Here is a 13,059-nt window from a genome sequence, read left to right on the forward strand (position 1 = left end):
TTGCTATTGCAAATTATCGGCCACTTTGACATCCAACACTGTGCTGCTTCCCCAGTCTTCCTCCTTAGTCTTTTCAAAGATTTAAGCCTTCTAAATTCTGCTTTCAGAAAGCTGGTGATTATTGAAATGATAAAAAAAAAACAAACAGTGTATTTGCTGATATTATTGTAAAGCTTTTCTATAAGCAAGAGTATAAAAAAGTTCCAGAATTGTGCTTATCCAGTCATATTATTACACAGGCTTGATAGTCAGCTTCTAGTAGCTACTTGGCTCTCTTTCCATTTTTTTCTTTCAAATTCTAACATGTATGCATCCATTTATCTCTCTTTTTCTCCCTCCCTCAATGTGAACTGTTTTTTTCCCCATGTACATGCTACATACTCTTGAACTAAATTAACTGTCTTATTGAATGTACAGAAAAGGAAACTGTCAGCAAAGACCTGCTCCTGTATATTCTGCAATAGGTTCAACCTCACCCATCAGATTTAAAAATCAAATAGAATGCCAGTGGTAGTGAAGGAGTGAAGCAGCAGGAACTCACACACTGCTGGAGGGAATGTACACTGGCTTTGGAAGCCTGTTTGTCATTATCTAAAAAAGTGGAAGATGTGCAGATTCTATGAACCAACAATACCACCTGGGTATTATAAAAAATAGCCCAAACCTAAAAACAACCCAGGTAATAATCAGCAAAAGAATAGACAAATAATTACTATGTGTTCATACAATGAATATTGTACAGCAAAGAAGCATATAACAGAGTGGATGAATTTCATAAACATACTGTTGAGTGTAAGAAGGCACAAAAAGAATGAATACAACATGATTTCATTCAAATAAAGTTCAAAAAAAGCAAAGCCAAACCATATTGTGGTGGTTTAAACATTAAAAAAGAAGTAGATGATTTTCATTCTCACCTCTCCCTCTCTCTCTCTCTCTCTCTCTCATCCCCAAGGTGAATCATACTTTACCAAAATCAACCCTAAGGCCCCATCCATTCCATAAATATTGAGTGCCTGCTGTGTACTAGGCATTTGGGGAAAGATACAAGCAAATCTGAACGTAGGATACACTATAACCCATCAGATAGTTGTATTCAGAGGTTGTTTTTAGGTCCTTTCCTCAGCCTTAGCGTATAACTTGTACTTGGTAATGGAATACCAGCTTGTTCACATTTTTTTCTCATTTGTGAGGCATAATAAACATGACATACAAATTTTATTGCTTCCTGCTTTTGGCTACTGAATATCTTTTTGACTACTGAAGAGTAATACCACCTGTTAGATTTAAAGTGCAGTATCTCATTAGATTTAAAGCCCTGCTCTTACCTAGTGTGAAGAAAGATCATATTTGTGCTGGAAGCTACTTTGTGTGACAGGTCATCATTAAAGAATGTAGCAGGGCTTAAAGAATTGGTGGGCTGCACTTTCTCCAGTGGTTGGATACCTCATAATTTTGGAAAATAAAAATGTAAATTATATTTCTAGAAGTGACAGCTCAGGATGCTTCACAAATTAGAAGTCACTTATTATCAGAAGAGTTAAAAGTGAGCCTACATTCGGGGATATGAAAGTTTAGGATAAGGAACCTTTTGGAAATTATTTTTAAGTGAACAATAATAATACTCATTTTAATATCATAACATAAAGCTATAGGACTACCTTTACTGCGGAAACAGTTTATATGGACTTGTGTAATGACAGATGTTCTAATATGTATTTTAAATAATTTGTAAGATGCCTTTAAAAACTTACTGGTTTTGGTAGAGTAAAAGAACACAGCATTATAGCACAGGGAACTCTACTCAATGCTCTGTGACCTAAATGAGAAGAAAATCCAAAAAAAGGGATATATGTATACGTATAGCTGATTCACTTTGCTGTACAGTATAAATTAACACAACACTGTAAAGCAACTATACTCCAATAAAAAAAAGCATTATTATTTATTTCTTTGCATCTTCAGATTCTTTAAAATATTTTAATAAAATTCTCTTTGACTCAGATATCTTCTATTATATGTGCTTTGCTTTTCTTCTCAAATTTGGTAATAATGTATCAATAATTTCTAATGTAGAAATTGAGCTTATGCTCTTCAGCCAACTCTTGATAACACATAGCTATCTTGTAGTCCAAACAGGGCAGGGAGGGAGGAAGGGAACAAAGAAGGAAGCAAAGGAAGGGAAGTGAAATACTGTGGTTCTGAAACACAAGTAGGTAATTTGCCTTTTAATTGTAGTTACGTTCTTATTTATTGCATTATTAAATTTGATGAACAAATTTGTTGAATAAATTTTATTAAAATTTATTGAATTATTTAATGTTTTGAACATTGAATACCTCAGTGTTGATAGGAAGCCAGCTTAGCTTTCTAAGCATATACGATTTATATTTTGAAAGCCCATATTTACTCAACAGTTAGAATTAAAAACTATTTGAGCTTTGTAATTTAGGGATGGGATATATATTGTATATGCATAGTGTTGAAGGTCTGAACCTTTAGATTTGTCATCCTAATATTTAGTTTTTTCTGACATGATCCACATACAAATTGCCTAACAATTTAGATAATTTACATTTATGTTATTGGAAAAGAAAACTTTAGAAATTAGATTTCTAAATGAGATATGACCAATGTACTTGGCTGGCTCATGTGACTAGCTAACTTGGCACTTAAGAATTTTCTGTGATCTTATTAGCTAATTAGCATAGGGTCCTCTTCTGCATCTGTATAATCATAGAATAAAGCCAAGTGGACGTGGCACAAAACTCAAGTGACCAAAACTGTTTTGTTTCATTTTAGTATGGATTTCCTTAAAATTTTGCAAAATTATGAAGCTAGTATTTATGAAGCCCCGCTATATAAGTTGTGTGTGTGTATTTCTACCACAGGAAATGATATGTATTGTCTCATTTTCTAATATGGTTCAGCAGCAGTTATAAAGATATGACCTTAGTTTCAGTTCTTTTATTAGGAAAATGAAAATCTTTCATTTACTAACTAATTTCATAGCTGTAAGTCCTTTGTGAGCCATTTCTTTTACTGATCCTTTTGTTGTGCTTCTATAGCTGCAAGATCCAGTATAGCAGCCACTAGGCATTTTGACTCTTGAGCAATTGAAATGTGGCTAGTCTGAATTGACATGCAACTGTAAGTGTAAAATATAAAATACACTTGGATTTCAAAGATTTATCACAAAGCAGAGATGTAAAATATTTCATTAATAATTTGTATATTGATTGTGTATTGGAGTGATCAGTATTTTAGATATATTGGATTGAGTAAAATATATTACTAAAACTAATTTTTCACTTTTTATGTTTATGTGGCTACTAGTAAATTTAAATTATGTAGGTAGCTCACATTTGCGGCTCTCATATTTTTATTGGATAGCACTGTTCTAGAGTCTATCATATTTTATATAAGGAAGTCAGATTTAGAAAGACATAGTCTTTCTTTCATCTCTTTCCAATTCTATGTTCAAGGGTTAGAAAGTATTTTAAAGCAGTTTATATGTTCCAACAATTAAATGACATCTGTTCTATGTAATGTAGGTGTACATATCATAGAAGGTATGTCTGACCATTTGACCGCTGGTTGTAATGTTGAAGTGTATTGGTGTGCTCGTGAATGGAGAGAATAAGGAAAAATGAAACACAAACTACTAAGAATTGAAAAAGGGAACATGCTTATGTACTATTGAAAATGTCAGTAAAAGACCCTAGTACTAATCTTTAGGAATTACATATTGTAATCTAAAATTATACTGTGTTGCAGATGGTTATCTTTGGTAATAACTGACTTTGAAACCACTGATAGAAAGATACATTTAGTGGTTTCCAAGCTGAGAAAAAAAATATTCCAATGGAATATTAGTTCCTATTTTTTTCTCTTACACAGCGTTGTCATCTGTGAAAGAGGAGGCAAAATATTTCACATGTCATAGTCATAAAATCTTAGGACCCACAGAAGTTCTTTAAGTTCCTATATGATACCAATAAGAATAATCATTTTTCTCCTAAAAAGTGATTGTCTCTTTTCCCCATCCCACCCCCATTTCCATGTTTATTTGTTTTGTTTTCCAAAAAGTCATATTTAATGCCCTACTTAGGTTTATTTAATACTTACTAAATAAGGAATAACTGTTATGTTTTGTATTTGAAATTGTAAGGTACCTTTCTTTTTTCTTTTCTTTTTAATTTGACTCTTTGTTTTACAGATGAGGGCAGAAGTGCAGTTGACCAAGCAGGTGGTGCACAGATTGTAATTGACCATTTAAGGTCACTGTGCAGTAAAACAGATCCCGCCAATGAGAAGCTCTTGACTGTCTTTTGTGGCATGCTGATGAACTATAGCAATGAGAATGGTAAACAAAATTGAAAACTTGCTTTATCTGTGGGGGAAAAATTAAAAATCATTACTGTAGTATAAACCAAAACTATTTAGAAAAATTATGAACAAAGCATTCATAAGTAGCATATAAAATTAGTAATTAGTCAACATTAAATAACAATGTTTAAAAATACAAAATGGTCCAATTTACTAAATGGGACTAATTGTTGAAGGGTTGTCCATGTTAATCAATACCAAAAACAAGAAACAACATAATGGTATGGTTTAAGATTTTTTGCTATGAACATTTAAAAAATATACAATGTTAAAATACCTTCATGTTTATTACTTTATATTAATACCAGGAGCAGCTTTAAAACATAAACACTGTCTATATAAATAGAATTATTTTCTCTAGATACTGGATTTACTTATAACAATAAAAGAACTTTTAATGAAATCTGGCCTTAGAAAAATAAAGTTCAGATATTTGATTTTAGAAATTTAATAAATACTTGTAAACAGAGGTTTTTTTCACTGTAAAACATTCTTAGAACCCAGCAACAAATAACGTCAATTTTCAGATAGCCTATATGGTTGTTAATTGAATGAACATAAGAACAGTGAAACGAAGGCTTCATTGTACTTTTAAATGTCACAAAAAATTCATCTATCTATTCTATGAATTACTGCATGGTAAAACGCTCAAATTCTGGTAGGTTCCTAGAATTAATACAAATAAGGTCTTTCTGTGGCTTATTTCATCATGGCATTTTAAGTTGTAGTCTCTGGCAGAGACCAATTTTACTTGTATATTGAACATGTAATAGTATTCTTTCATGTGTCCTAGAAACACATGGCCCTTTAGGTATATTTTTTATTTCTTCATGAGTCCAAAGAAATATTCTCAGTAATTAAAAAAAAAAATAAAAGGTAAACATTGATGACAAATGGCTACTGACATTTGACCTTGGTGTTAGTGACAACAGCAAATGGTGGGGACTGAGCCCTGTCCCATTGAAAGGGGAGAGCTACTACTCTCCTCTAGCCAGTTGCTTCTGTGTGGGCAGTTTGGAAACATACTGCCAAATCTTTTCATCTGGTGGGAAGAGGAAGCTAGAAATTTAACTTTTCATGTGACATCTGTTTTTTAAATGGTGGATTACATTTGCTTCTTTAGCACTGTACAAGCTAAACAGAATGTGTCCTCAGGTCACATCCTTTCCAAGAAACACCAGTTTTAAACTTATGAATTAAAGTTATCCATTATAATAATAAAAAATAGCTCTTATTCATCAAATGGCTTGCCTGTTAAACTTGAGCTAATAACAAATGTAGTCTTTATAGGGTCAGTAACCTCTATTTTTCTTACCCTCTGGTGGAATAATTTTTGAAGAGAAAATGTCCTAAATATGAACAGGAGAATTCATCTATCTGGGTAATCTACAAAATGAACAGTCAGTTCCTAAATAATTGAAATTTGACCATAATACACAGGTATCTGAACTGCATTAAGAAATCATCGGCCAGTTGTTCTTGTCACTTCCTTTTTCTTCAGCTTCATTTAGGCTTGGACACCTGAGAAGGTGGGACAAAGCTAAGCGGGAGAATGGTTTAGAAAGACAAGTGAAAGAAACTAGTTGTGAAGTTATTATGGCAGCTTTGGATATAAAAGAAATAGGCTTGTTATGCATCTAAACTAGTTGTTTATCCTTTGAGGAAGTTCTTCAAAAATCTGTACAAAAGCTTATCAGATGGCAAAATGGTCTTCAAAAACATCACAGTCTAATCCAAAGGAGACTGTGATTGAATCTCTATAGTAGGATGTCACACTGTGTAGGGAGGTGTACTGAGAAGGTAATGTTAGCAACACGCAGAGTGCACGGTCTGAATGCGTGATACATTTCTTCTGTAAGGGTAGGTTTTTTTTTCCCCTGGTGTGCAAGTATTCCCAAGAAATAGCTTAGATACTTTAGAAAGCTATTTTAACTTTTCTCAGAACATTATTCGAGCAGTGGTGTTTTTGTTCCAGTATTCTAAAAGCTGCAATTTGAATGCAGCTTTCAAAACTTATTAGATAAAATAGAAGTAAACTTATCTTTAGTATTTTAAAGGAACAAATGCCACACTTGTAACGATCTTTCCTCTGCTTCCTTTTACTTTCGTCTGTCATGGGGATCATAGTTTGTGAAGTGGTTCTTTTTCTCCATAATGCTCTTTAACTTAAATTATATCCTTTTTTGTTTTGCATAAATATTAAGCATCTTTGTTGTTGTATCAATTATTTACTTACTCTTTTCTTTAAAATATGTGTTGAAAGACTTTCCAACTTAATGTTAGGTCTTCTTGGTTAACTTAAGATCATTTGGTATTGATCCTGTCCATCTGTATGAGTCACTGAGCCAAAAAGCAGTAGAGCTTTTTGAAACTCAGGAGGTGCTTTTTATTCGCACTGATAAATGAAATTCCTTTTTATGTGTATTTACTATTGAATTCCAGTACACAAGCCTGTGCTAGTTTCTGAGTAGAATAGTTGAGTGATAAATACCTCCTTATTACTCTAACCGAAAAATTAACTCTACCCTTGGGCCCAATAACTTAAGCCTCATTTGTAGTTAGGGAGTTATTCTTTAGCTTCATAGATAAAATTTTTTTAAACAGAGAGAGGTAAGAAAGTACTGAAATGGTAACAAAGACCCACCAACATAGTTTCTCTAATAAGAACATTTTCAAATTGTTTATTAGTCCTAAAGGTGACTTGGCACCAGGCTGAGACTTAGGATATCTTGATTCCTGTCCGTATAGTGGACGAGTCTGAGCATATCAAATCTTTGAACACATTAAATAGGAAATCAAGTTTCTTAAACACATGCCAGAAAGATAGCTATAATGAAAACACTCAGTAAAGGCATTTTTATACCCTTTGATAAAACTGTATAAAGCTCAAGGTTCATGAGTTTTAAAACTTTTGAACCAGCTCAAGACTTTAAGCTATGAGCTAGATATATTCTTTTGTTTCCCCACTGGTGAAGCAATTAAAACTTTCTATATTCAGACAAGTAAGTTTGGAATATCTGAATAGAAAAAGTTATAATTGCTTAGCTAGAAAAGTTGTATCAATAATATTGCTAAATAAAATCATGTTTAAATAGAATAACAAACAAAACTTTGTTTAGTAAAAATCATTTCAAATTTTTCCTTTGGGGAAAAATCATACCTGTTTTTCACATGGCGAAAAAGCACTCTTCAGTCCTGTGGCCCTCCAAAATATTCTGAGTATTTGACAGCTGTGGTTAGAGACAAGCATATTGACAGTTCGATGTTCAGTTTGAGGAAATGTGAACTTCCTGTATTTTCTTTATGTAGTTACAGCAGGGGTCCCCAACCCCGGTACCGGTCTGCGACGGCCTGTTAGGAACCGGGCCTCACAGCAGGAGGTGAACAGTGGGCAAGCGAGCCCTTCTAAAGTGACTAACATAATATACACAGTCTATGATGGGCTTCTTCATGTGACCAGTATCATATATATGATATACGTATGTGTATGTGTATATATAGATATATGTATATACATATGATTTTTACAAATAGAGCTGATTTTTCTGTGGTATCTTAATAACTCCTTATTATCGAAAGAGTAATTTCTCTTTTTTTATGGTTCCTGAAATCTCTCTGCGATACTATCATGATAATTCTCACATTTATTTGCCACACGGACTTGTGATAACTGAACTATGGTTGAAGGGAGGCCATCTGTGTGATTTAAGAAATGCAGCTCATGGAGTATCAGAGCATTTTAACAATTGAATTTAAGTATTAAGCCCAGTACTTAACTTCAGTTGTTTAAAATAGGCCTGTAAAGTATCTTCTCTCCTCTAATTTAAAGATCACTTAATATGTAATTAGTTTTAGCTCCTTTCATTTCAACCAGCAGTTTCCCAATTCTAATAATACTCTTCCTAGTGAACTCAGCCAGTAACTTGGCTTACTTGATTTTTCTTCATGTTTAAAATAGGAAGAATAGAAATTAATAAGGAATAATCCTGATTAAAAACTAAAAACGCACTTTGGCCTGAGCTACTTGTTTATGTTTTGGTATTACTTCATTATAGGTAAGAAAGAATACTTCCTAGATGTTAGATGTTTAGAGAATGATTTGCTTTGCATGAGTGAGGAACTAGTTCCAAAGTTTACTTACTGTGGGTATAAGCTAGTTAATAATTCCATAAATTTCCTAAACACTGAAGACTTTTTGCCTAACTTTAAGGGGAAAAGACAAAACAAAGTGTGTTTTTACAATTTATTGTCTTTTTTTCTTAATTATATTAATTTTCCTATATACTATTTTCATGTATTTTTCTGTTCATAAAGGCATGGGAGATGTACTTTAAGTTATATCTTTTGAAGCCTGGTTTGTCAAATTAAAGTACTCTAGTATGTTAAGGTGTGTTAAAGACTTATTGTACCCCTGAAAAGTTTTTAGGTTTTAAAAAATAATAATATTAGAATTCTTTATTTACTAACTGCTGTTCTCTCTAAAAAATTTCTGAATTTTTACTATTTGTCCAACAGAGCTTTCTAATCAATCTGAAGTAGGTTGCATTCATGAAGTTCTGCTACAAATGTCATTTTAAACAAATTGTTTTATTGACGTACAGAGCAGTTAGTTGTTCTTGTGCCTCCTGCTAATTCTGCCTATTAAATTTGACCAATTAGACTAGGTTAGCTCTTCATCATAATCCTCCTAAACAATTACTATAATAATGCTGTTATTTAATGGACGGGCTAAGAACTTGGTTTTTAGTAGAGGTGTACCAAATGCATATTTTGGTTTAATTCCACATAGACAAGTATTAGCGTTAATATTCAGCTTTGGCCATTATAGAATGAACTTCTGAATGCAAGAATTGGAAATTTTATCACAAAAAAAAATGAAATGATTGTTATAGTTTTTTTTGTTAATGATTTAAAGTTTGGCATTATATTATAGAAATAATACTCTTTGCAGCATTTTCAGCTTCTGGATTATTTTTATAATCATGACAGTGCATTTAGCATTGTGATACTAAATAATCGATTTTAACTGAGGACAGTGGAGTAACAAAATATATTTGGGGTTCTTTATTCTCTAACATGTTTTTCTTCATTTGCTTTATGTCTTGATTGAAGATGACTAATCATGGATGTTATTGAATATTACTTTCAAGAATTTTCTCATAGTGAAAATTTGAAGAGACAGAGTTGGCTTTCTGATTTTAACTCATCCTCATAAGATGTAAAGAATTCTCAAATTGGACTTTTTCCTGAAAGATTCATGGCCTGGATGGAATTAAGTAACTAAAAATCAAAAACAACTCCTAACATTTATCTTATTTTTTGTTGTAAATTATAAAGAGAGTAGATAATATAATCTCTATTATTCTGCCTTGATTTAATTTTTACATTTGTGTAGCTTTCACCCTCATTAGTTATTGCCACATCTTAATATTGCAGTATAAATACACATTTACATTTCAGCTAATAGAATTTCAACATGTGAAACACATTGGGAGATTTTTCTCTGAACATGAAATGCTTACCTATATTTAAAAATGAATATTTAGATAGTAAAGATAAAACTGAAAGACCAGGCCTTGTTTTTATTTTTGATGTTACACTGGTTGAAATATGATGGTATCAAGCACATGATCATTGACTATGGACAAATTTGTCAGTGATAGAAATGACATTGAAGTAAGCGTTCAGGTGTTTGACCTTCAAGAGCTGAGGCAAAAGCCAGAGATGAATAATGGATTTTGGCCAAATATCAGTGCATCTTTAATTCAGACCATTTAAAATATTCATTCAGTGAGAAGCTCAGGGCAGAAAAGTATCATATGTAAACTAACTTGTGTAAAAATTAATAACCCTGTTTTCTAACTACAAATAAGTCCAGTTAACAGCAAACTGCCTATATTTTATTTACTGAAAAAAATTTTTAATTAAATATTTGAAAAATGTTTCTTGGAAAGAAATTAGAAATCTTTGGGTTATATAGATATTTCTTGTTAACACAGTTTGTGTGTTGCAAATAACTTCTATGAATTTTTAAAGTGTAAAAAATTTAATCATAATAATGCTCCAGGGTAACTAGTATTATTTGGGTTTTTGTTAAAACCAGTAAATCCTTTTGTAAAACAGAATTTTCATGTTTTTAAACGCATATGATTATAAGATATACATGTCGTCTGTAAATTAACCTGGCAATTAGCTCAATTTGCTATACAAAAATTTAGGCTTAAATTTATACTTACTATAGATGTGGCCTTTCAGCAATGCCCTATGAGAGCCGAGACTGGATTTATTTCTCCCAATAAGAGCTATGTAAGCAACAGCTGGAAGTAGTCCTCGTCTAAAAAAACAAAAAACAATTTTAACTTTTAAAAGACCAGTTTGCTTCTGAGATGAAAGCACAGCGTTTTCTTAATCAGAGTAGATGTATATGTAGAAATTTTTGTAGCAGTATTCATTATAACAAGAGTTGATCTGTAGTAAATAATTTAACCTGAAGTGAGTCTACGGAAAAAGTTATCTGCTGGACTAAGACATAATCATTCTAGATGTCATGGGATTGAGAACAGCAAATGGGTAGGCCTCTTAATAATAAAACATATTTCCTTTCTCTTGTGATTTGCTTTGAGGTTTTCCGTTGTTGCTGTGTTTTACATCATACTCACTCACGTACTTTCATCAGTTATCTCTAGAACTTTTACAAAAGGGAAATTTTGCTCTGTAGAGACTTTTATTTTCAGAACCCAGAAAAAAACTTTTTCATTTTTTATTGTTAACTTTTAGAAAGCAAGAAATGTGTAAATGTATTGTTTTTAAACCTCTCATATTCTCAATACTAATGAATCTTGATTCTCTTTTTTTTTTTCTTTGAAATGGCTGTTTGTCATGGAAATGTATAACCTGGGTCTTAAATTATAGAGGTAATCTGGGTGCAAAACATATAATGCAGGTTTTGTGTAAAGAGGCCTTTCAAAATCATTGATTTGAAGTTAATTTTAAACAGCTTAAATATTTTTGGTTTTATATCTCAGCACTAGGTTTAGAATAAAAATTCTTCACTTTCCTGATCAATCAACAAAAAGATAGTAAGTCATAAGTAACTGAAAAGGAAGTCTTTACTTGTACCTGCACATGTGTATGTATAAAGTTTTTAACCACAAACCATCCTCTTGGTTGCTGTATTTAAGTCAGTTTACTTTTCAACATTATAATAGATAGAGCTGCAACTTGCTTCAACTTGCAAGTTCTACTTCACTGTTACCTCATTTCTAATTTTTACTTTTTATATATATTTTTGGAAATATAGATGTGCCGTTAGTAAAGGGCAATTTTCTTCCATCTTTATGATGCCCAAATGATTTTTATCCAAGTTGTATTAGAACTTCTCATCAGGATTTACATTTGCTTGTTTTTATTGTTTCAACTGTATATAATTAATTTGACTGTAGATGAGGTTTTTATGCAAGCCTGTAAATAGGAAATGTTGTACTGTTTATACTGTAAATAATATACATACCAAATAGACATACTAATGTAAAGACTGTATATTTTGAATTGTGTGTGTGTTATTTTGACACAGTTTCATCATTAAGTCCTGTTTATCAATAAGCTTATTGTCTATAAGGGCCATTTCTTAGGAATAAGATAAACGTGTTATAATCTTCTTAAGAAACCTATTCTTTTTAGTAATTGATCAACATAACTTCAGTTGAGTTACTGCAATTCTTGGCATACATTTCTGGACCTATAATCTATACCAACGTTTTAAACATTAAACTTAAAACTCAGGGGGAAAAAGGTTCTTCAACTTGAGATCTTCTCTCCAGATCTCCATTCTTTGGAGTTTCCATGTGTGTGACCTGAAGAACTTGGAACCATTGAAATTCAAATGTAGGTAGGTAAGTGTTCACACCAGCGCATGCGTTGATTGCCTTATATTTCTTTGTATATGCATCTGTATTGCACCCCCTCAGTGCCTTTCTTCCTCTTCCTCCCCATAGATCATGCAGGGCCTGTGTCATCTTGATATTATGTAATTTTGTAATTCTGTATTTTGGTCAGTACTTGTCTGTGTTGTGTGTCAGGAGCAATTTTTTAAAGTCTTCAGACATTTATGACATTGTGCTGTCTAAAGACTGTCTTTCACACATAAGTGTTTGCTGTGTATGGGCCTTGGTTGCATTTTTGTGAATTGTGTTTGTTGAGTTCTGACAACATTCCCTTGGAGTTGCTGGTATTCTTTGAAGGATGCAAAAAGTCTCAGTCTTGAATTATGTTGCTTATTTTCTCAAATCTAGAGAATGTGAACTATTTCTGGTTCTAAGGATTTCTTCCAGTTAGTCTTTAATTTAAAAGTCATATTCCTGATACAATTCACAATAGCATGAGTGTCAGCTACTATCCTTTGAAGTCTATTCAAAGCTTTCTTTGGGCAATAAGAAAAAGTGATTCAACTTAATCATTTGCTTCCAGCAATAAGTACTAATACTAATTTATTCCACACAAACAGGACCTCTACTTAACCCTCAAAAAAACTATTTATTGATGACATAGTAAGTTGTAACTGAAATAGGCAAACAGATCTAATTATGAAATATTTTCCTAGGCTTAAGTAGAATTTCTACTCACATAAGCAAAATGAGATTTTCAGGTGCTTAATTAATGTTATTTTGCTCA

General features: G+C 32.2%; 1 protein-coding gene across 5 annotated transcripts in view; it reads left to right on the forward strand.

Annotated features, from left to right (window-relative positions):
* The window catches only part of RAP1GDS1 (Rap1 GTPase-GDP dissociation stimulator 1), a 168,402-nt gene that overhangs the window by 110,302 nt on the left and 45,041 nt on the right, over nucleotides 1-13,059 (forward strand). For 4 of the 5 annotated variants that reach the window (XM_059922450.1, XM_059922451.1, XM_059922452.1 and 1 more), the window contains one exon: nucleotides 4,220-4,366. The exons of the other annotated variant lie outside the window; for it this stretch is intronic. In XM_059922450.1, the coding sequence (XP_059778433.1) occupies nucleotides 4,220-4,366 (147 nt within the window). The remainder of the gene's footprint in view (nucleotides 1-4,219; nucleotides 4,367-13,059) is intronic. 5 annotated transcript variants of the gene reach the window in all.

The sequence above is a fragment of the Balaenoptera ricei genome, chromosome 5, assembly GCF_028023285.1.
Source record: "Balaenoptera ricei isolate mBalRic1 chromosome 5, mBalRic1.hap2, whole genome shotgun sequence".
Lineage (NCBI taxonomy): Eukaryota > Metazoa > Chordata > Mammalia > Artiodactyla > Balaenopteridae > Balaenoptera > Balaenoptera ricei.